Source organism: Balaenoptera ricei, chromosome 18, assembly GCF_028023285.1.
Source record: "Balaenoptera ricei isolate mBalRic1 chromosome 18, mBalRic1.hap2, whole genome shotgun sequence".
Classification (NCBI taxonomy): Eukaryota; Metazoa; Chordata; class Mammalia; order Artiodactyla; family Balaenopteridae; genus Balaenoptera; species Balaenoptera ricei.
The window spans coordinates 73,171,602-73,197,142 of NC_082656.1; the positions used below are offsets into that span (position 1 = coordinate 73,171,602).

The following is a 25,541-nucleotide window of genomic DNA, read 5'->3' on the forward strand; positions in this document are numbered from 1 at the left end:
CTCCACTGAATTCCTGGCGTCGTCCTTGTCTCTGTGCCTGTGACACCTGCCTCTTTCCAACGACCTGTTAGGATGTGGCCCAAATGGAAAAGTTGGAGAAAAACTCCATGAAATCTATCTAATAGACCCCGATGTTGTTGGTCTAAAATATGTGGCTTTGGCTGCCAAGCAGCCAGATGTTGCTCTGAAATGGGCACTAATACAATAAAAAATAGAAAACACTAAATTGATGGGGGCCTCTCTCACCATCTCTCGGGATAACCTGGGTGTCCCCTGCTTCCTCTGGGGTAAATGTTTGCTCCAGAACTTATAAGGGAGTTTGAGAGTTTCTCCAAGAGACAGGACTGAATTAAATTGGTCCCTAATTCAATCGTAGAAGACAAGTTATTGCAAATCAGATTTAAATTTCTAGACTGTGCCCAACTCAGCATGAGGAGCTTACGGACTTGGCACTATTGTTTCTCAACAACAGGGAGTATTAAATCACAAAAAAAAATGGAAGTGGGAGGGAGAGGGGAGAGAATGAGGAGGCACGGAGGGTACAGTGCCCATTATATATTCAAGTGAACAAGTCACTAAAGTAGGAAGCTAAACTTCAGAGCCATTTTGTAATTTTTAGAAAGAAGGTCTTTATTGTCCCAATTATATTTCTATACACCAAGAAAAGGTAATTAGTCTGATAATAAGATAGATTATTTGTAGTATTTTTAAACAATAAATGCTTTAATGAGTATTTTAGACCACTCACGATCTGCTTGTCCTAATTATTTGTCATTTAATTGCCATACTTTGGGCTTTGCACAAGAAGGGAGAAAAGGAAGGAAAGAAGGAAGGAAAGAAAGGGGAGGGAAGGAAGGAGGGGAAGAAAAAAGGAGAGCTACACACCCTATCTGAAGCAAGTGGTTGAAAGTTTTAAAATTCAATAAAGTATTATGTTATCCATAACACTGATAAGGATCTGTGCTAATAAGGATTTTCTCGACTTTTTAAAATTAGATATTTTTTAATGAGTTGCAGTTTTTTTGCAACTTAGCCATGTAACAAACAGCTGGTTACAGTTTCTTTTCTGTAATCATTGTTTCATGGGGCCGCAATCCATGTAAATTGATTTTAAATCAATGCATTGGCTGTATAAATGACTATTAACTTTAGGAATTATTTTTATAAAAAGAAACCGAAAATAAATCTTGGAATAAAGCTTTAACAGCCGACTTAGTCATCACAGTTATTCCAGTACTACATGCTGAGAAGAAAGATTATAAATATGAAGCACTATAGGTTTTCTTCTTTTTTGCAATCTTTTGTAGAAGACAAAAATGACACCATCATACAGTTACCTAAAAGACTTGACAGGTATTGATTTAAAGCACGATATATCAAGTGGTACTGTAAAAAGGATTTCATGGTCATAAATTTTAATGTCTTCCAATTTTGCACCCTCTCAGTAACTTGTCAATAACAACTCTTCTGTATAAAATATTTGCTTTGCTCCCACATGGCATTAAAGTCTGATGTTCAGTTGTTGGGATATATAAGATTTGACGAAAGATAACTTCACATATGGAGGTTCATAAATTTCTAAAACCTAACACATATCTTAAAATTAGCCTCAGTACCAAAATATGGCTACTTAAAAGCCATCATTAGTTTCACAGCATTGTAAATAGTTTATGTTTTGCTTCTCAATTTATAGTGTCTGTACCAAGAAGTTCCCATGAAATCTGGCTTTTTACACATCAGTGTAAATTATGTACATAAATTATAAAATTCAGGACTAACAATTAGTACAAAATGACTACCAGAACTGACATCCTTTATTAATAATATTGTAACAACTGTTAGATTACTTAAATATAATTTCAATATCTACTATTGAAAAAAAGTCTCATTTGTCATAATTGATGTTATTTGTTCCCAGAAATTATTCCTCAAATAATTTAAAGCATCTTTATTTATATAGGATTTTAATGTTTTATTAGTATGCTGACAGATAATGAAATAGCAACATGAGGATGTTTTAATTATGCTACTGTAAAGAAAAGATATTGTTATATTTATTTACTTAAACTCTTTTTCATGAAATACTAAAATTTTTTTAGAAACATTGTTCTTTTTTCTATTTGACAGAATAATGACAGTAACAGGAATGGACCTTTTATAAAACATCACGGATATAATTTGTACTGGCTATATGTTAAAGCTGCTATTTCAAAAGCAAAGCAAATTGATATGCCAACAAATATACTTAGCAGAGTAAATTATCATTAAGTGTACATTCATTTTTAAAGAACCAAATATGTCTATAATTTTATCATATAATAAAATATAATCTCATCATTATTATAACATTAAATTATGTTGCATTTTATCAATGACCTGATTAGATTCCACTCTTCCCTGATTTTTAAATTGTTTTTTTAATGACTACATGATTTCATAGAATCCTGTGACTCTTATCTTTGTATAATGTTTTAATTTAAGATTCCTTTCTAAAGCTTTTTTAAAACCATTACTACAGAAATAAGATTTCTTCTGGGGTGTCTAAGCATCTGTGTAAAGGAGAAATATCCAATCTTCATTCCATAAGCAAAAAGGGAAAATCTGAGGGGTTTTTTTTTTTGGTTAGAGAAACTTTATGTAATTTTTTATTTAAACATTTTTAAATGGAGTAATCTAGAGATCACAGTGTTCAAATCTGCCTTCTGTTTTGCTATACTGAATAAAATTTTTTTCATTGAAATCCAATTTTCTATTAGTGGTTAGAAGGGATACACTAAATTCATCTAAAAGAAAGAAAATTGAATGTATTATTGTAAGACACTATTGATATTAATATAGTTGTAATGTCTGCTTCTGTAAGCTTTATGAAAACCAACAGACCACTTTTAAAAGAAATCATGGAAGATGGGATAATGGTACAGAATAAGCAAAAGACAACTTGCAGAATTGGAAAGAATTAACATGTAATTTTTTTCTACTTTAACTTAAAATAATCACTTTAATTTGCAGACATTATCCTTTTAAAGTTCCAGCCAAAGCAGTTATTCAACGTGCTGCCTGGTCAATCCACCTGTAACTAAAAATGAGAGATTATCTGCTCTAAGGTGGCATTTCTATAGGATCGGAAACACAATTACTCCCATTGTTGTATTTGTTCTTATGTGGTATTCTGGAAAAGCCTGCCTGATTGTGTTATTTTCTTTTTAAAAAGTTCTAAAAATAATTAGTTATTTTACATACAGACTGTAAGGCATTCAGGAGACTGGCGTGGTTGAGACATTTTGTTTGAACATCTGTTTGTTGTTTTGTGTTTCCGGTGTTATTAATCTTTGTGTAGGTAAGCAGGTGATACACCCTAACCAAATTGCAGTGGTCCAGGAGCAGTTTTCTCCTTCCCCTGAAAAAATTAAGTGGGCGGAAGAACTGATTGCTGCCTTTGAAGAACATCAACAATTAGGAAAGGTAAATGTTTTGTTAATGCCTTGAAACATTGGTGAAACTGGCGTTTAAAATACTGTGGGGAAGAATGAAAAAATATATATTGTTTGAGTGGTTTTTAAAAACTCGTATTTTGAGGAGGAGGATATGTGTGGGCTTAGGGGGGACAACATTTATCACTGAGAAATTCACTTAAGGTAAATTTGCCCTTCCACGTTCCTAAATATTTCACTCACTGGATCTCAAGTCTCTCATTTTATTCTTTTCATAAACTATATTGGCAGCCTTTGAGAAAATAGAAGTCTGTTTAGTTTTACTCTACAGACCTGATGCAGCATTCATATGAAAATAATTTTAGATCAGAATGAGAACAAGTTGTAATGAAATAAACACAGTTTGATCAAATGGTTCTTGTGGAGAGAAGAAATAAATTTCAAGTTATTTTAATTTGGGGGGAAAAAAGTACAAAAATCTCCTCCGGTTTAGTCATTTAAGAGTGGGAGGTTGTATATGTGTTAGTACCAATTTCTGGACCTGAGATTTGGATAGAATGGAAAGCAAATTAACACTGGAGTATGGTTGTTCCTAATTTAGTGCATCATTGAGCCTCGCGTTTCCTGCTCTGTGGGTTTCTGCTATGTAAATATTGCAGTGGTGATGCACAATCTGTCTCCACTTTGTGCCAGTAACACTTAAATTAGGTGTCGCCTGAAGGAAGATTTTATGCTAGTTGCAGCATTGTCAGTTAATTATCTTAAAGGTTATTTGCAATAATACCGTTTGCCTCTTTTTAAGAGGATGGGGGGAAAGTTGCATTTATAAATCCATCCTAGAGGTTGTATCTAAACCTAGCCTTGTCACTTACATAAGGAGTGAAGTTTTGATGCCCGTAATGCAAAAGTACTTAGGGGAGAAAGAATGTTGAAACATTATGAAGGTTCTAAATGTTAAACAGTACCCCCTACAAAAAAAAAAGAACAAAATTGGTTTTCAGTGGTGAACCGGTGACATCAGTGTGAGAAGTGTGGCTTACACTTTTCACTGGCAGTAAAAACACCTAAAAATCCCAGGGCTTTCGAAAGTAGGTAACAATATCAAGTGGGTCACTCCCTCCCTCTCATTACCTGCCTTCAGCTCCAGCCATGCTCGCATGCTCACCCTCACACACTTTCAGGCTCATCTTTGCACAAACTTGCACTTAAAATCAAAAGACGGAATATATGACACTGGAGACATCCCATTTGGACTATAGCAGTTTCGGGATAAACAGCAACCTTTCGTTTCAAATCAGTAGTGACTATCAAAAGAAACATATTGCAGTGGGTAAAAAGATTTTTTCAGTTGACATTATGTTTTATGTCCACTTCTATATCTTGATCCCAAAATCCAGATCCTCCATGAATAAATATAGATCCTTATCTAGAGAGAAGAGCCATATACTTTTACATTTATACATGCAAATAACTCCATCCACTCCCCTCTCCTGCATGCTTGCCTGTGCACACACTCACTAAATGTTCTGTACCTCTGTGTGTGCCTTATGCCAGCTAAGGATATGTACCTGATAAATACTTCCTACTGAAGTAAACTGAGGCAGGATGGGGACCATCCAAACGGCAGACCAAGTAGAGTTCCAGTCTGGGCCAACACTGCCTTCTTGAACTGTCTACACTGGGTTTCACATTGGATAAAATCAAAGGGCGCCACTGGCATTATAAGCAGCTAGAGGTGTGGAAGAAGTTACCTAAGTTTCCGTAGTCAGCAAAGAAAATTCAAACTAGAAACACACTCTTTTACCAGCATTTAAGTTCTTGAATGAGGGAAAAACACTTTTCCATTTTATCTTGAAAGTGCTATTCCCAGGGAAAATTGCCCTAAAGTGTCCTTGCCTTTTGATGACGGCAACTTAGATGTTAAATTCTGAACTGTTTTTTTGTTTTTTTTTTAAATAAGAAATGCCCTCTTGTTGGGACATATGCTTTCACAACAGTGTGGTAGAATAGCTTTTCTTAACACAGAACCATAGAAATTAGAGCAGAAGGGAGGCTCACTATTAGGTCACTTCTTCCCTGCCCCATTCGTGTAGGTTTGTTTCCTACAGCAAATTCTCCTGGTGCTTTGTCCAGCAAGGTTTAAATGATTCAAGTAATGGGGCTTCCAGTGGGGACATATGGTTATTTTATCCAATCCGCATGTTTCTTTCACCTTGCCTATAAATTGGCTGGTCACAAAAATTGGGTCTGCAGGTAGGTGACTCTGGGTCTTGAGGGGTCTTGGGGTTTAAATAATGTAGGTTCTGTTTGTAAAGATTTAGTATAAATAGGTCGCTCAGTTGTATAAAATATTGCTTCCAACAAACATCTAATCTGTTTTATTTCAAATGTGACTCACTGATGAAAACATAAACCCTCGGATACTTTGTCCAAAGCACAGGTGACTCTCTCAACGATGGGAAACTGATGGTTTGTGTCCTAGTGAGATATTTATAAATTTCTAAAAGACCTTTTTTCGCCCTCTGATGAAAATTTCATTCAAGTAATGCTTTCAAGTAGAAATGACCCAAGAAGGCAAAATTATGTATCATTGCTTTTCTCTACTTCCTGCTCCCATCTTAAATTATATTCTGCCCTAAGATGAAAGGTATAGCTGAAGTTCACAGTTAGTGCTGGGTCATTTGTATTTTCTATAGTGATAATAATATTATTATTCAAAATAACAAACTTCATGAGAATACTTAGATCACAAGTAGATAAATTATTGGGGTTTAGTCTTTAGTATCACGGGAATTTTTTTTGTTCTATATTAATTAAAAGTTCTAAGGAAATAAAGTTTGATGCCCTTAGTCTAATGTTGGCTAAAAAATACTTTACATTAAAAAATAATAAAAAATAACAATCTGCTCATATAATCTGTCTCTGTTTGGCAGGTAATGATACTTGTGACTGCTTTGTTTCAGGAAACTAAAGATATTTATTTTCAGGCTAAAAAATTTTGTCTGGCATGACAGTCCCCATCATAAGAATTAGGGCTATAGATTGATATTAGGGACTCATTAAAATCTGTTGGAAAAAGTTTAAACATTCCACATACTCTGTGCTCCTATTTTAATTCCCATAAGCTAAAATATTTCTACTTTAGCTGACACCAGTTGTGAGGTATATATCCACACTATTAATCACACTTGATTCTTTCTTTCATCCTTCCAGAAAAATATAATTTGAGATACAACCTGCATGTCATTAACTATTTTAGTCTCAAATTATTTGGTGAAATATTTTAGCCAGGATAAATCACTGCCATGTGATTTGTTTTAAATTTGTAAAGTATTTTCTTAAAAGTTAATTTCATTTTTGATGTCATTTTTTTCATAATAACAATGATTCTAATATTTGAAAATTCTCCATTCAGAACTGAATTTAGTATTGTTTAAAATATGATTTTAACACTTCTTTTGTTATCAACTAAGAACTGTATCTAGTATGAAATTAGATAATTGAAATGAAATCATCCCAAGCAAATAATTAGTTAATATTAGTTGATATCAATAAAATTGTAATTTGTATATAAATAAATACATATACATATTTATACTATATATATATATATATATACATTCATATATGTATGCTACTGAGTATTTTTTCACATCTATATTATAAACTCAGTGCTAAATTCATCACTTCTTAGGCAAAAATGACAGCTAAAGGAAATAGTCGGTTGCTTTTTTAAAATGATTGATAATCCCAGGAGATCCTACATTTAGAATTTACCATTTCTTTTCAAATAGAGGCTCTAACAGAAAAATATGAAAAAATAGCAAAAGGTATTAAGAATAGCAACATGTATTACATGAGATCGATCTTTAAAGGTACTTTGCTAGAATATTCATATTTCTGCAGTGTCTGGCTACCAATATAGCTTTGCTTCATTTTCAGTATTCTAAGCACTCTATTCATAGTAAATCTGTAAATGCTTTATTTGGTTTTGGAAGGATTTTGTTTAAATTTTTCAATATTTTTTGTTCATTATAGCTTCTCAAGCTGGCTAAAAACCGAGGAAGGGAAAGTGTCCACCTTTAAAATCTACTAGGTTCCACTAATAATTATAAAGGTCAAAAATAAGGTCACTAGCTGACATAACAACTATAAACAACACACATAACTGAAACATCCTAACTTCACTCAAGAGAGAGCAATAATGCAGATTAATATGTTTATATTAATAAGCAAATCCCCTATAGGAATATAAATTGGGAACTTATATCTTAATAAAGAAAGAAAAAAGAGGTTTTTTTCCCTCATGTAAGTCTTTTCGTCTAGAAAATTACAAAGAATAATTCCCCCTCCCCAATATTGAAAGCAAATTATTTTCATAGGTATCTGATTACGGCTCAGACACCTTTCGTTTGTGTTTCCAAATGCAAGGCTTTACAAAAGAAATACTGTTTGGTCCAGATGGCCTTCTAGAAGGCTCCCTGAGAGAACTCAGAAGTCTCTCTAGCCAAAAATATTGTTTCCGCTTATTCAAGTGCCAGAAATCCCACTGCCACTCTTTCACGCAGATAAAATAAACCATCCAAAGATTTGGTTGTTGTCTTTGTCAAAGGAAGGGGTTGATTCCACTAATAGACAACAGTGTGCCCTCCCACACTCATGCATCCCACTGCCTACAGCTTTGCCCCCTTTATTTGTAAGCAGAAATGCTAAAATCAGAACTGAGTGATTGCCAGTGAAAATGAAAGAGGAAGGGACATCACTCTACTTTTGAGATGCTTAGTTATTGCATTTCTCCATTTATTTCCTTGTTCATTGAAAATCTTTAGAACTATATCCCATAATTTTGACTTTAAAAAGTCAAGTTCTTAGAAGAGTTGATAGTCTGCCAATGGTGACTTTAAGGTTGATTTGATTAACAACAAATTGCAGATTTCTAAACATTTAAAGCAAGGCAGTACGGTTTTACTGCTGATCATATCCTATTTCACATAGGCTTAGTGGCAAGTGGCTGATTTAGTATTAGAGGATAAGAGATTTTGTATGTAGGTTAAATCTGATAATTTTTAAAGTTGTTTGTTTCATCCTTAATTTATAACACATTCTGAAGGATATTTTAATCAAAATACTTGTATTCTGGTTTATATGTTTCAGGATTTTTTTCTTGCTCAATTTCAATTTTAAAAAATGTAATTCTGTTAGATGAAATCTCAGAAATATTCTAGTTAAATCCCTTCGGTTTACAACTTATAAAATACACTGAGACCCATCTTGGGTTTGGAAGTTACCCAAGGTCACTCACAGCCAAGATGGTGATAGAGACCTGACCAGAATTTGGGGCTCACTTTGTAAATAAAGATAAGAACATAGCTTAAATCTGGTTTCAGTTCAGTCACAATGAATCTGCATGCTAATGACCAAAACGAGATAGAGCTTTAAAAGTATTCAGTCACAAACAAAATGTGAATTTCATTAGTTCAGATTAGAATCTTTTTCTTACTCATGCACTTTTTTTTTTTTTTTTTTTTTGCATGAGCAGAAACTGATGAGGAAGGAAAGAGCAGAGAGTATCCCTGTACCTTCCCAACCTTCCTAGCTATTATTCCCCACATCGCTCCCTCCTTCTCAGTTCTGAACCCTGCGCTTGTCCACTGCCCTGCCCCAGAAAGACTTCTTGGCTCTGATCACTGCAAACCTCATTCTGTTTTATTAGTCATTCAATCTCCTAAGGTAGGTTGGAAACTCTCAGAGCAAGACCGGGGGCCTTTGGCAAAGAGGCCGTATCTGGCCCCGAGCTCAGTTTTATCTCAAAGGACAAGTTCCCAAAGTCCTGTTCTCAGTTACACCTGTGGTTGCAAAAAACACACCATGCCTTTCAGTGCCTTTAATAGCAAGAGCCAAATAAGGGCCATGAAAGGATGGTTTTACTCCTTGGACATCTTTCTCTCTCTTCTCCTCTTACGGTATTTCTCCCTCTTAGGATGTGTGGGTCTGCATGTGTGTTTCTGTATATGTCCTTCCTGTTCCTTCCCCGTTCCTCTTTCCATGGATTCTTTTTTGTTTCCTCTTTTTCCTTATATCTCTCTTCCTTTCTCACCACATCACCTCCATACCCCGCCACTACCCCGTGCCTTCTCTCCTTCAACTGATTATAAGAGAGAAGTTCAGAGCTTTCTTTTAATATTTTGTGGTACTTATTAAAGAATTTTGTAATTCTTTTTATATTAAAAGCAGTCAAATGGAGCTTTTACTTTACTAAGAAATATAAATCAAGAGTTTCTAGAATTCTCTTTTTTTTCCATTTTAGGTTAGTGGACCTCAATGAAAAAAAAAAAGTGGGGGAATTTCTCACCACTACCCCAGAGAGTAAAGAATTCTTTCTATCACAGATCTCCCTGCAGCATCTTGGATGGAAATAGGTACACGATACACATTTAGTAAATACTATTTAGCTAACTGGTTTCTAAATTTCTGACAGTGCTAAAAAGAAATTATTCGTTTTACTTTTTAACACTATATATGATACTGACCTTTTTTCCCTTCTAGAAAAGTTGAAAGAAAAATTTTCACCAATTATTTCATCAGTTATTGTTCATCAGTTGTATTTTAGTAAATGTTTAAAGTTTAAAGTGCCTTCTAGTTAATGTTAGTTCATTTAGATATATTTTCCAAAGAAAGAATAAGGCTACAGCATTTAAAATAGAAGTCTAATATTATTGGTCTTAGCTGCAAGCTGCTATAAAAAGGCCCTCATTCTCTGCTTTTCTCATAGGCAATATCAGCTTAAATTTGACATAAAATATTCTGAATTAAATGCAAGTATTTACACATTTATCTCAGGATTAAAAATAAAATATTTTCCAAGATTTCTAGTTTCAAAAAAAATCTGAGAGGTGATAGTTGCAGAACTCTATGTAATTAGTAAAAGTCAATGAATTATACACTTAACAATGGGTGAAGTTTATGGTATGCAAATTATACCTCAATAAAGCTATTAAAAAAACAGAAAATTAAGCACAACGTTTAGTTTGCTAGCAAATGTGGAAACTCCTTTAGATTGCAATATGCTTATAAATCCAATTGTTTCACCTCGGTAGGTAGCTTTCCATGTGGCATACTTGGCCTGATTTTTCCAGATTTCCTTATCAAAAGATATTTAAAATAAAGACTTGTCTATTCCTGTCTGATCATTTTGCCTGAATATTTTAAAAGATAAATCCTGTTGCCTACATTTAGTGGGTTCTGAGAAGAATTTTAAAAACAGAAGGCACCTTTGGTCTCCCTATCCGTTTGTGAAGTAAGGATGCTCTGGTCCACTGAGACCCTCCATCTGGGCAAGTAGACAACTCAGGACTGGTCACATATTAAGATAATTGACCTAAACATTCACCTCAGCTCTCCTCCCTACTGTTCAGCCACCTCCATCTTCCCTGCCAACTTCATCTTCCAAATCTTCTACTAATTCTTCTTTACTCCTCCAGCTTCCTAAAACTATTGGTAAAGTCCCAAATTAATCTTACCAATGTCCAACACATGAGTGTTTCTATTTCCTGTGTAGAGCTAAAGCTAAATAATTTCATGCTTCCTTTTTAAAAAGCAAGATGTTAATGATGTCCCTTCATTTTACATCCACTCAGGTGCCATGTTCCAAAGAATTTCCTCTTTTTATAAACATGTCAGGCCATTTGTCTTCGCTAGTAGTCTTCCTTTTCCTGCTCACCGTCTGCTGAAAACTATCCTGTTTCACCACTGCCTCCGGCATAGCCGTGCTCCCAACTGCTGGTCACCTGCATCTGATTCCTATCTCCTCTGGCTGATAAGTTTTTAAATTCTTTTAAATGGATTTAAAAGAATTAAATACAGAGGGGCCGCTTGGACCGGTGATTCCCCACGCCCTCTCAGGCAGCACTGACCTGGCAGCTGGAACTGCACTGGGGGGCATACAGGACCCTCCATCCCGTTCTCCATGGAGGGTTCTGTGCTCTTTTTTCAAGCCAGAGAGCCACAGGGGAAAGACAGGGGGAGGGATGGGAGGGATAAGGAGGGAGCTTCTCCAGGCTTTTCCACCTTTCAGAACTTGGAAAATAAATCCAACAGGCTGCCCAGGATGCAAGATACCCAGCACCCGACACCCCCTCAGAGGCTGTGCTCTGAGGCAGGGGCTGAAGGGATCCTGTTGAAGCAGTTCAATAGGCCCGAATTGTCACTATATTCCCCACTCAGGCACAAAACAAACCCCCTTCAAATATTTCAACTGTTACATTCTTATGAATCATTTAAAGGGCCACCCCTTCAAAGGCCATGGAATATCACCTGTCAGAATTTCAGTGCTAGTAGTAAAGACAGATTAGCCCAATGTGAATTGCCCATGTTGAATGACTTCAGTTGAGCTTTTAGAAATTTCAAGTAGAGATATATTAACATCTGTAAATTCTCTGGTCATAGAGTGAACGACTATTGAATTTTAATTCAAAATATTAAAATACCTATCAAATTATCACTACAATTTAAAGTGTTAAAAAAAGAAAAACATGTTCTCTATTCCCCAAGTCCTCAATAGTATTCTTTTACTCTCAATGGCAGTTTTAAAAGATGGTTTATCCATAAAACAAAGGGTTACTGATATTCAGAAGCACAAAGATCAAATGTCACCTCCTTTAATCCTTCTTACAAATGCTTTGGGTTTTTTGAGGACTTAAAATGTCATTCACATTTTTATTATTGAATTTTTTCTCACTGAAAATATCCTTTGGTATTTCTGCCATCATAATAATTATAGTAAAAGCGTCCAAGTGGAAACTCAGGATGGAAGCACGTTGCACTTCAGTTGTTCCCAAGCCAGTTATTAAAATTGCATTTTCACATACTTGCTTATCTGGGCCTTACCTATATATATTAATTTTTTCAGCCTCATTCTAAGTAATAATATCTCTGAAATAACAGTTTAGATATGCTATTTATTTTTTATAAATCACATCAAAATAAATTTTTTAAATATAGTATATGTAAAATAATATATATTAAAATTTTTTGATATTAATTTTTTCTATAATCATCTTATGTACCATGGTTACCAGACATGCTTTGAGGTATACTGATTAGTGGGAAGAGTTTGAGATTTGGGGTGAAAAACCCAAGATTCCAGTCCTATCCTACTCATAAGTTCCTTTAAAAAGATGAACTAATAACTGAACTGCAGTTTTTGTATCTGTAAATCAGATTGTTGGATCCCCAGACTACTCTAGAACAGAGAAAAAATTACCCAGAATAAAGGAAAGGAAACAAGTGGTTCCATTTGCTCCCCCTCAGGGTCCAGGGCCCCCTTGGGTCCACCAGGGCAGGGAGCAAGAACAGAGGGAGCCCTGTGGGTTCCAGTCTGGCTGCATCAAGCAGGGACTGAGTCCTGTGTGCTTTGTCGTGAGGAAAGTCTGCTGTCCCTCTTCCAGATTGCTCTCATTGAGGCTAGATTAGGCTCCCTTTCCTCAGGCCCTAGAGAAACCCCTTCATCAACAGACAGATCCAGTAACTCATACTGTGGTCCTTCATTTTGCTTGATCTATTGAGTCCCTGATGACCAGAAGTACAGGGGGCTCTTGTCGAACACAGAAGGCCAACCCCACTCGCACATATGGATACACTGCTCTGTTTCCCCTGCCCCTCTCTTGACCTTCATTTGGCATCTCTCACCTTCTAAAGCTGACTTTAAAAGTACCTGTTCCCTTGGGAATTCCCTGGTGGTCCAGTGGTTAGGACTCCACACGTTCACTCCTGAGGGCCCGGGTTCAATCCCTGGTTGGGGAACTAAGATCACACACGCTATGCGGTGCAGCTAAATAAATAAATAAAGTACTGTTCCCCAAAGCCCCTCCGAGGCCAAACCACCCCATTTTGATGGCTCTTTCTCTCTGCAGCGTCTAATTCCTTAAGCACCACTTACAGATAGACTCACTTGCACTTCAACCATTAAGTCATTTGCATGAGTTAACCTGACCCCAACCCAACATCACATTTGCTTAGGTCAGTCCCTGTGTCCTACTGGAGGCTCAGCAAGTGTTGGCCAACTGACCAGGGAGTATTACCAGACCAGGGAAAGATCAAGTGGCACAGAAAGACACTTGCAGGTATAGGAGAACAGAAAGGTAAGAGTGATTCTGTCTTCCCAAGTCATTGTCCCCTCAGTCACCCAGCTCAGGCCCCACAAAAGAAACAAGCTTCACTCAGAACCATGTTTTGGGTGCTGGATTCTGGGGATTCAAAGATATGTGAGACCCTGTCCTCAAGGGCTTCCCAACATAGTGAGAAAGACAGCGACGTAAACAAATAATTACAGTAGAGTGTGACAAATGTTGTTACAGGAGGACGTGTAAGGGAAAGAAGGAGAGAAATGAGCCCAACCAGGGAAGTCTAAAAATGCTTCACGGACATGACATCTTCTGACGTCTTGAAGCATAAGGAGCAGTTTGCCGGACAGACAGGGAAAGGACCATCAGAGCAGAGAGCAGAGCCTGTGGGAGAGGTGCAGCGGTTTGTGTGTGTGTGTGTGTGTGTGTGTGTGTGTGTGTGTGTGTGTGTGTGTAGACTGGCAGGAGACTAAGCTGAGAGCAGAGGCAGGGCCTGGTCTCACCGTGGGGAGCCCTGGGCCCCCAGCTAAGGAGATTGCACTTGATTTTGTAAGTCCAAAGGGAGCCAAAGCAAGGTTTAAGCAAATGGATGATCTTACCTGATATTTTAGAAAAATAACATCACGGTCCCCATTAGGAAGGTGTCCCAGCAGTCTCTCAGCAAGACCTCTGCTGGCCAGCCTGGGAACCAGGCAGCCTCCCCACTGGGCTTTGGGTGCCTGGCAACCAAACTTAAATCCTTACCCCTTAGCCAAATTGTGAGGGGACCAAGGCCATACTAGGGCCTGTCCAAGGACTCCAAGTGTGATAGGTTGAAAAACAGGAAAGAAAGAATGAAACAGTGCCCATTTGTGTCTCTGTGAGCATCATTTTCCCCATTTTGAGGGGTATCAAGGAGCAATTAACTTTGGGAGTAAGGAAGAGCTATGTGATGGGAAGTCAGGGTTGGGCCTGAGAGAGTTTAGCAAGAAGAGGGCACAACCAGGGTCCTAAAGACAAATTCCATAGTGGCCAACACTGACTAAAAGTTTTAGGAATTCACTGGGAACTGTAATGAGGTAAATAATTCATTGGGCATAAGACTTAGCATCATAGAGGAAGAAATAAAGTGTCACTCTGAAAAAGAAGGCGTATAGCAGCTGTGCTCAAATATTATCATTAATTCTGACAGAGCAACATCATCATGGGAATGTGCCAGAGAGAGCTCCTTGAATGCCCAGAGAAGTTATTTGAAAATATAATGAGTAGGGAAAGGATTAGATCAATTTATGGGTGCCAGAAAAGTACTCTTTTAGTACTCTACAGAAAAAAATTCTCAAGTGCTAAGTGCCAGAAATGTAAAATATATGAATATTTCCCATAGATGTGACTACTCTTGTCATCACCACCATCATGATCACCAGTCCTTTTGCCATCAAATTGTAAGTCAGATTCTCCCCCATTGAAGAACTTCAGGGTCTGATAAAGTTCATGTTATTTCTGTGCCTATCTTACCACCAGGCAATGACCCAGATGTTAGAAAAAGTACAGCCCAATAAGTAATTGTTTTCCTTCCTATACAGATAACACCTATGCTAAGGTGATACTGCTCTTCATTTCCAGGAGGCTGAAGCCATAGACATGTGTATAGTAAGAGGTGCCAAAGTGGCTGACTAGTGATTTATTACAACAGATAACTCAATAGGTAATTGCTGAATAAAAGCCCGTTGTGCACGGAGGTGGAGCCCCATGACAACTCTAGCGGGAAATGCATGACATGAACTAGGTACACAATATCATGTCTAAGTCAACAGTGTGAAATGGCAAACATGGTCCTGATTGGTAAGAAGGGCAGCCTTTTCAGGCCTCTGATCTCCCTATTCATAACACTGGCTTATTCTCTAATTCTTGTTGCGTTTTATGGCACCTGCTTCTTTTCTTCCGTGTCTCCTCCTGCAAACTGTAGGCTCCTTGAGAGCAGGGATAGAGTTGTACCCATTTAAAAGCCAGCCTAACCATTTCTACCCAGGAGAGCTAAAACACAGAGCTTCTCAAAGTTCAATGTGCATTAGAATCATCAGAAGGTTCCTGGCCAACGCCCAGACCTTCTGCATGAAACCTTATAGGATGGAGCCCAAGAATCTGCATTTTAACAAGCCACCTCCCCATTAGATGATTCTGATTCAGGCGGCCAGGCAACCCACTCGGAGAACAATCTACAAGCCCAGGGCATAAGCCTGGAGCGCACACTTTGGATCAAATAGAGCTAGGTTTTATACCAGTTCTATACTTAGCGAGCTACAGGGCAGACTCGTACAAGTTTCTTTGTGCCTCAGTTTCCTCAGTTATAATATGGGGATGGATATATACTCATAGAAACAGATGAATACATACTCATTGCCAGGGGATGGAGGAGGGGGAATGGAGAGTAGTTGTCTAATGGTACTGAATTCCACTTTTGCAAGATGAAAAAGTTCTGGAGATCTGTTGCGCAATAGTGTGAATCTAACACTACAGATTCATATGCTTTAAAATGGTTAAGATGGTGAATTTATGTTATGTGTTTTTACTACAATTGAAAAGAAAAAAAAAACAGTTTGTTAATGGGGATGGGTCATGGTATCTACCTCACAGTGTTTTTACAAGCATTACCTGAAATAAAACATGTCAAAGACCAGGCACAGTCCTGGGGCTAGCAACTGCTCAAGAAATTATAGCTATTATTGTTGTAGTCATGGTTGTTAAGGCTTTTAACCATGAATGAGTTACTACTTAGAGGCATTTTAAACCAAATTATATTCCGAATCTTCAAGCTGATGGAAGTTCCCTCTTCTTTTCAAAATGGTACACCAGTTTCTCAGAAACGCACTGAGCTGTGAAACCAAAACTTATCTATGATCACACATTAAGGAATGTTTCAAACCCTCCCCACAAATCTAGGTAGCTTTTGACAATCTGCATTCTTCCAAATCCTGACCAACAGACTGTTCACATTTCACATGTAGATCCATATGTTAAAAAACCAACCATATTCTAGGTCCATGTGAAAACAGGAGGATATTCATATTAGGAAGTCTTGATTCTTAACACTAAAATCCTCAATTTGCAGAGATGAAGGAAACAAAGAACAAAAATGTTAACTTTTGTTTTCCAGCTTAAGCTTAACAAAGGAAGTCAAGCAAAATCTGCCACATAAAAGAAAGAAATGATTTCCCTGTCGTGAAAAACTACATGAAATATTTTGCATCTTTGATGTGCATGTGGAATCCAAAGCGGATTCAGGGAACATGGCATAGACCCAAAGCCAAGTCATCTTGATTCTCTGTGCATCATTTTGATTTCATGTGCATCTAGGCTAATTTCATCTCTATTATTATTAGCCTATTATTTAAGCTTTAGCAGGACACATGTGCTGTTTTACAGGGCCAGAATCCACGTGGTGGACGGATAACCAGGAGGCCTTTGGTCTTCATCATATACTCCAATAAGAAAACTAGACTCTTGCCTTGTAAAACAGCATGAGTCCCATGCCCTGATTTCACATGTCATGCTAACCCACAGAATATCCTTAGAACTTCTAACCAAATTCATAAAATTCATCATGGTCACAGAGACAACCAAAATTAGCTCTAGGTTGAATGAAATTAGGCACAGACCAATCTGGGAGTATAAATAGTAAAATGGGCAGATTGGAAAATGACTTAACGGTATAGGATTTTAGGCAACACAGGTGTTCATATGAATCCGATTTATCATTCTAGGGCTGAGAAGGCTAAGCACTGGTGAGAATTCTAATCCTAATGACTTTTAAATCTCTCTTGATTAAAAAACAAATTTCAAAGTCACTGCTAAGGATTCCCTGCCAATGTTTTTAACCTCCATTCTGTGTATAACTCTATGTTATTATAAGAGATGAGGGTTTCCAGCGAGCCCAGGAGACCATCCCAGAAGTCCTGAATAATGACAACATTGACTGTTGAGAGGTGGTACTTGTAAAATCCAGAAATGGATGGCAATATATACAAATGGACCATCATCAAGGATTGTAATTGCTCCAACCCACCTTCAGGTCTCAAAAGACCACCTGCTCCCCACTCACACCAGCATCCTTACCAACAGGTAGAAAGAAGGGGAATTAAGAAGAGCTGTAATTGAAAACAGCAAAAAGAAGTGATTAAAAGAACATGAATAACAAGACATTAATTTCAGATTCATACTGCTTCTGTCCATTTAATTCTTCTTTTTCTGAGGCACTAAAGAAACTACCCTACCATCATAATGTGGGAGTCTCTAATGAAGGCTTGAGGTTCTGAGACCCAAGTACTAGCCCCAGCTCTAACTTTTCCTAGTTAAGTGACCTTGGAGAATCACTTAACTACTCTGGGCATCAGAGTCCTCATCTAGAACAGCACTGAGATCACATGACACATTCAATGAGTTTTTGCAGAAGTTTTTAAAAAGTGAATCTGTAAAATGGGTATAAATCAGGAGATTTCAGGTTCTTTCCAGGCTCACCATTCAACAGACCTATGATTTCTTTGTTACAGATTCATGTCCCCTGTCACTGTAATCCTTTTCTGCAAAAGTGTGTACCGACAGAAGAATCTCTTTTTACTCAGTATAATCCTACCTTACATTTTCTCATCATGTGATAGTGTTACCCCTCAATTACGTTACAAGAAGAAGGAAGCATTCTTCCTTTAACCTGATCATACAATTATTTATTCAAACAGTAATCAGTTGCCAGAGCATATTACTGTTTTCACAGTTCTCTGCAATATTTCAAAAAGTATATAAGGAAGTATTTACATTTTCCTTCCGCCCTTGTTTTCTGCTTGATTTCAAGAGTTAAATGAGCAGTTTCCAATACCTTGTGCCTGATGTTTTTCCTCTCCATTAAAATGCTGAAGTGTTTTCTTTTTCCTCTTTAGGAGGAAAAAAGAAATCTTTCCCCTGTAATTTACTTTGGCTTTCTCAAAAGTTGGGTAGGAAAGTCAGTATAATTCAGGTGGAATCTAAAACGTTCTTGTTGTACAAGTGTGTGCAGAAAGGAAGCCTGTAATTTCCGAGCATTCTTTCAGGAAGTTTGTATTCTCTGTCTTGCAGGGAGCCTTTACTTTCCGAGGGAGTGTGATCGACATGCCATTACTGAAGCAGGCCCAGAACATTGTTAGGCTTGCCATATCCATCAAGGAAAAATTGATCTGCTAAATGAAGCTCTCATCAGGTGGGCTGAACATATACAGTGGGTTCCTTAAAGACAAGCCATAATACTCAAGGCAACTTGTTAGTATGCCAGATGGGAGCCTTTCTTCATTTACAGTTCATGTTAATCACATTTTTTTTTTTTTTTTTGGTTATCTCACTGGCCAGTTATTCCTCTAAAAATGAACTTTCTTCTTTTGGGTTCCAAGCTTATGATTTTATTGTTCATGAGTGTGTTACAAGTACGGACTTATGATTTCACAGGGAGATAAAATAGTGGGGAGAGATGGGCTGCTCCAGGGGAAGTTCGGTCTTTAGTGAAACAGATCTTTCCCAAATACGTATACTCCCTTCACCCTGCTCACGTTAGATGTTTCCCACATTGTGCATTGTTCACTCGACACCAGAAATAATTTTAAGAAAGGCCAACCTTTTAAAAAATAATAACTCAATGAAGGGTTGGTGTTTATTTCACTAGTAATCTGATAAAACAACAGAGATGGCATAGAAAAGTTGATTAAGTACCATACTGGTTTATATAGATATCTTCTAAAAATAAATCTTCAAAACTGATTACTTTAACCTCCACCTACCCCCCCAAAAAATGAAATATCCCTATCCTTGGACTGCTAGGTGATCACTATGAAAGCCCTCATCCTGGGTGAATGCTTTGGGTCAACAGTTACCAGCAATTAAAAAATAAATGTGCAGAAACACAAGACCATCCATTCTTTCCCTTTATTTCCCTGTTTAACTGTTTGCCATTGAGGCCATTTCCCCCCTGTAAATGTATGGCTGGGACAGGGCCCCCTCAGCAATAAACTTGTAGCCTCTAAGAAGACACAAAGCCACAGAGCTGGTGCATATGGTCCCCTGTGAGATTTGCATCACATTAGAGATGCTGCTACAGGTCATATGGGTGGTGTGGTTAACGGGCTTAGTAAAGCTGTTTTGAAGAGGTTAACCCAGCTTGTAGTAAGGGTAAATAAACATAACAACCAGCCATTCTTCCCTATTCAGCATGTGCTCTTATATTGAAGGCTGAAGGGTATTGAAGCTGCGAAGGATCAACTTGTGTTTGCCAGAGGACGCCAATGAAATTTGAAACACCAACAATCAGAGATTTTGTTTCTGCTCCTCATTAAATCATGAGCTTTTGTGTGGAGACTCTGGACGACTGTTCTTTAAGAAATTAACAGAATGGGAAGTTTTAAACTCTACACCAACCTTTTCGTGACCTACACAGCAGCAAAGCTGCTACTCTTAGACAAACACCGCAGGGAAGGCTGTTCTGTTTATTTAAATTCGTAAATAGAAAACAGTTGTTTTTTATTTTCATTTTTCACCTCCTCCTACGCCCTTTTTGTTTATTTCCTATGTGGCCCCTACCATGTGCCCCACCCAGGGGTCTACTTTCCCCTACCCCTTCCAGTTCCTCCAGGAAGCCCAAGAGGGGAGGAGGGCTGAAGGTTATATACAAGGAAAGGCATCATGGAACCAAAGCAAAGTGGGAGAGGCCCACATACGGTCATACGACATCCACCACCAGTGCAGGGCAGTTCCGACAGGCATGCAAAGGAACCTGATCCAGGCTGGGCAGTTCTGGGAAACACATGCTTTGAGACACCAACTAACATTCTCAAACATGGGATCCGACGAGGCAGCTCTTAACTGAGATGGGATGTGCTGCGCTGGGGTCCTGCCTACCCTGGGCATCGCACCCCCCTAACCCCTCGAGAGCACTTGTCACCCGGTGCTGCTCCAGAGTTAGCTGGAAAGAAAGGTGGGAGCCTGCCTCGTCCTCACTCGGAGGGGCTGGAAGGAGGAAGACAGTGTCTCAGCCAACTTGGGAGATGACTGGCCTCCAGCCAAACTGGGCTTCAGGACTGCGGACAGTGACAGTGGGCAGCAGTTACAGGAGAAGCCATCCCCACAACCCACTGCGCAGCTGTGCCCGCCGGGTAAACCAGGACCATAGGTGCCCGCGCAGCCGGACCCCACCGCTCAGCACACAAACACAGGAGGACCGCTCGGAAGGCAGAGGGAAGACTCCTCTCATTTTGACACCCTCAGGGTGTTGGAAGCATAGGCAGGACCCGTCTTAAACAAAAGACGATAATAAAAGCCTTTCTTCATACTTCCCTACAGGCAGCCCCCACTTCAACTCTGCCGTCCTGCCCATCCTCATGTGTTGGTCCAGATAACCCCACCTCGGGTTTTGACAGGATGAAAGGAAGACGCTCTAGTCTCCACCCCTGTTACACAGGCAACCCCCAAACCCTATAGATGGACCTCCTCGAGCCTGGGGCTCACTGAGAGCCAAGCCCTCCACTCTTAGGGACCCCAGATGCCAGGGTGAAGGCATGCGGACCTCGGGAAGAGCAATCCTCTCAGCAAGGTCTCCAGGGGGCCCTGAGAGCCTGGACCTGACTAGGTCTTCCCCACCCTCATCACCAACGGGTTCACAGGTTCCTAGATTTCCAACCCTGTTGGACTGGTCACCACGCCCTTTATCTCAAACCACACTTTGTTCCAACAAAACCACCTTGTTGTTTAAGTCTCCCTGAGTGTCAGATTTATCATCTTCCTCATAACCCCAGGGTCCCAATTATGATAGGATCATGACACTGGGACACACTAGAGCCAAAAATCTGGACCAAGGTCCCACTCTCTGAGCACAGACCCTCCAAGAGGGACCCAGAAGAGGGTTTAGTCAAGAGTCAGAGATCCATCATGCCTCATTCCTTGAGGAACAAAGGCAAGGAGATGTTGGGAGACAAGAGGTATCCCCACTTTTCCCACCCACATCTCTTTGGTGCCTCGGGTGGGTGAAGGTAATACAGGGAGGGTGGGAGGGAGGGCTGGGTGAGCTGACCCCACTTGGTATGTGACAGTGCCCAACCCGGGGAATTCCTCCCAGCTAGGAATGGACTGACTACAAGAAGAGAACCTTGCAGTAATCTGATTAATTAAAAACTATACCTGTTTATATTTTGTGTAGCTCATCACAAGCTGCTTCACCATATTACCCCCCTGTTATTAATTCTTGGGGGCTAAATTATGGATAACACTATTAAAACATTATCAGAACTAATGAGAAACAATTACTTAGAAAATGAGCCAGGACAAGATTGAGTTGAGAACATCAGTGGTGATCACTACAGATTAGTTTAATAAATCATCAGGTGTAAGGCAAGACTGACTGTATGTATGCAAAGCCCCGTCACGGGAAAATGAAATTGAGATTTTTTTGGCATAATTTTTTCATTAATCTCAATAGGACCCGAGTGGTGTAGATTGTTTTATTCCCTAATACCTTGCCTGAGGGGGGGGTTCCCAATAATGTCTTCATTGTTTTACTGAGGTCTTAATGACAATCTGTGACAACCTCATTTTAATGTGTAGAGGATTATATCAGTACAATCATGTTTTATTGAAATGGCGAGGGGAACTCCAGCAGAGTCCGGAGTCAGGCACTATCCCTGAGCGCAAGTTGGGAAGTCCTCCCGCATCTGGGTGCGGTTCCCTTCAGATTTACAAGTATTGAACCGCTAACTGCCCTGACATCCTCTCCTCCAGGGACTGACTGGGAAAAGTGTCTTCAACAACGAAGACTTGCCGCCTCCAATTTGAATTTGAAAGTAACTCGTTGCCTGGCATATTTTGCTGCATAAATGGAATAGACCGTGTAGGTTTTTTTTTTTTTTTCTTTTCTTTTCTCTCCTAAAATATTATGATGAACATCCCAGCCCCTAATAGTTCTTAGGCAGTTCTGGAAACTGACCTTCAATAGGGACGATGAATTTTCTAATGATGTCTTAAGAGAAGAGTTAATACGTGCTTTTTTATTTGAAGGGCATTCTGCTTCTGTGGTTTCTGGTTAGCTTGGAAGGCTAAATGTCTTCCGTTTTGATTTTGATTTTTACCTCTAGTATAATACTTGGAAGGCAGTTGAAGGTACAAAACGGGTTCTGAGATTAACAGCAGGATCTTGTGCATATTGGTGCTGCGGAGGGTCACCGAACCGGTCTGTAACCGCAAAGCTTGCGTCCCAGGCTGGGGGACACTGTCCTCCCAGCCCTGACACCCTCCCCCCCGCCCCCCCGGCAGGTTTTCACATTGCAACTTAGGGGGAAAGTAATCAGCCGACCTCAACATTTAAATGTTAAAACCTTGGTCTTTCTTTCCGCGCTTTATTTTAAATCGGGGTGGGATGGGGGGTTAAGAGAGCGAACAAATGGAGAATAAATTACTTTCAAATACCTTAGTACCAGAAAGCCTGCGCGGTGGGACCGGGCAGCTTTTTAGTGTTCTGTGACGGGTGGTGGTGGTGAGTTTGTTTAAATTCCAGCGATTATTTGGCAATATATTTCCTTATGAATCTATAAGAATTGCCAACGACGAAAAGAAAGTGATTTGTAGGAAGGAACCGAAATCATCCTTAGCGCCTTTTGGTGGTTTGCTGCCGATCGAGCCCAGTTTCAGCTAAACGGGCTGAAGCCTGCAGATTTTTTTAAATTTTTAAAATGTTTTACAAAATCTTTCGGGATTTGTTTGTCGCTCACGCCTGTCTTTTTTTAATTTTTGTGTTCTTCGGCTGTAAGCGACCCGCTCGGTTTTACTGTTTACTTCTTGCGACGGGGAGGGCCGGCGATCTCGGGGACCGCGCGCCCCGTCGGAAGGACGTGGCCCGCCGGGCCAGGACACGCCGAGTCCGCGTCCCCAGCGCCGGCGCTTCCCGAAGGCTGAGGTCGGGGGCGCCCCGACGCGAAGACCGGCGGGGCCCGGCCAGTGCGCCCCGTGGCCCCGGTCCCGCGCGGCGGCCGCTCCCGGAGCTGCGACCGTCGGGCGGGGCCGGGGCGCGCAGTGGGCCGGGACCGCGGGCCGCCCGGAGCCTGCGAGCCTGTCGCGCAGCCCCGCTGTAATGGTGGCAGATCAAAGGCTGCCCCGTGTCCCCGCGGAGCCCGGGACAATCCCGCGCCTTTGTGCGCTGTTGCTAGGAGCCCGAGAAACTAAGAGAAAGTGTCAGGAGCATGTTAATCAGACTCGTTACAGTGTAACAATAACGTCTCTCTCGGGTCTCCCAGGCCCCGCACACCCCGCGCACAGACCCGACACCTGCGCGGGGCCCTCGCGCCCGCCCTGGGGACCGGCCGGCCCCTGTGTCTTCCTCCGAAGTCGGCGCCGCGGCCAGGCGCCGGGACGAGGCCCTGGGGGACCTGGCAGCGCCAGGCGCATCTCGCGGGTCCTGGTTTCCCTGACCCGATCCCGGCGCCCTTAGCCTGTCCTGCTCGGAGCCGATCTCTGGCCAGGGGACCTGCGGAGGATCCGGGTCCCCTTGCTTTTCAGTCATTCAGTGGAATTGCCCTCGTTATTCAAGCACGGTTTTAGAATCGAGAGAAAAATGAACATTCCATTTCAGATAGCTTTTTAGTGGAGTTTCTTCAAAAGACTCTAACTTTGCCTATTTTCCTATCAAATCCACAGAGGATATTTTAAGTGATAATCCCGAGTTTACAGAAGACAAACCCAAACTTTGCTAAAAGTAAAGATTTCTCGGAACTTTTTAGAGAGAATCACTTCATGCATTCGTTTATTCATTCAACAAACATCTGTTGAGCCCGACTGGATGCCAGACAGCTAGTCGGAAAGCGGTAGGACTGGTTCCGGATGCACTTTTCTTTTAAAATTAAAATGCCCTTGTGTGAAGTGAAAGGAGGAGCAAAGGCGTAAAATAATGTCAAATGTCAAAACAAAAAGAAGTGCCACTGGCTACTATAGCGACAGTAACAGGAGAGGAGCGAATTAAGAATTTAAAGCGTTTGAAAAACTCGCCATATGCTTTGAAAACCAGCCACTTTTTTCAACTATTTCATCTCCTCCCCAATTCTTTTGGTCCCTGTGAGTTCCTTCAGGCTGCAGTCCTGAAACTAGAGTCCTGCCTGAGGTCTGAGGAACGAAGTCAGCCCTTCTGTATGTTTGTAAACAGCCTGTCAGATTTGCTAAAGGATCAAACACACTGGGTCCTGGCCCCATTCTGCCCTCGGCCAGACACAGGGAATTGGAAAGCTGTGCTCAGTCTTAGGGCAGATTTTGGCCAACTCGAGGTGGTTTTCTCCAATGTGAGCTCTCATTCAGGAATCAGGATGGGCATTCCGGAAGGGCAGAGGGACCACACTTCTTGGTGGAATATAACTGCCAAACCTGAGTCAAAGACAAAGCTTCGTGTCACCAGGAAGAATAGAAAACAACCCACTCTCAAATCACCTGTGCCTACCTATTGACCGAGGGGGAATCCTGCAACAATGTCAGACTTCTCAGTCAAAATCAGTTTCTCTCTCACACTGTGTGCAGCATGTAGACGTATAGAAAACTGGACATGGTCCCAGGGATTAGTCTAAGCCCTGGAAGGAACTTTCCAGATTCCCTTCATTACATAAATAAGAGAGTTGATATACTGAAAACCCCATCTTATGAAAACAAAAGAGACCAAACAGTGACTATATTGTGATGTTAAAATACCTAGCTAAAGGGGAGAAATTCAGGGAAAAGAAACTGTTTTGCTGCGGGGGTGGGGGGAATGTTTGTTTGTTGTCTACATCATGCCACATAGCTGGTTTGGCTGGGTTTTGTTTTTTTAAACAATGAATCAAATTGCCTTAGTTATTCAGACACAGTAAAGGAATCAAGAGAAAACGAGCATTCCATTTCAGATAGCTTTGTGGTGGAGAGTTCCTTCAGAAGGCTATCCACTCTAGGCATCTGGCTTATTTTTGTTGTTGTTGTTTTTTTTTAATGGGCTCTT

At 40.0% G+C, this 25,541-nt stretch overlaps 1 protein-coding gene across 5 annotated transcripts in view; it reads left to right on the top strand.

The window, feature by feature from the left end:
• CLYBL (citramalyl-CoA lyase) overlaps positions 1 to 25,541 on the top strand; it is a 260,211-nt gene that overhangs the window by 216,517 nt on the left and 18,153 nt on the right. For 2 of the 5 annotated variants that reach the window (XM_059903434.1, XM_059903437.1), the window contains 3 exons: positions 3,338 to 3,462; positions 18,638 to 18,758; positions 19,777 to 19,901. In XM_059903434.1, the coding sequence (XP_059759417.1) occupies positions 3,338 to 3,462; positions 18,638 to 18,742 (230 nt within the window). In that variant the 3' untranslated portion in view covers positions 18,743 to 18,758; positions 19,777 to 19,901. Of the gene's footprint in view, positions 1 to 3,337; positions 3,463 to 18,637; positions 18,759 to 19,756; positions 19,902 to 25,541 lie in introns of those variants that run through there. The other 3 variants (XR_009498853.1, XM_059903436.1, XM_059903435.1) reach the window with 2 other exon arrangements.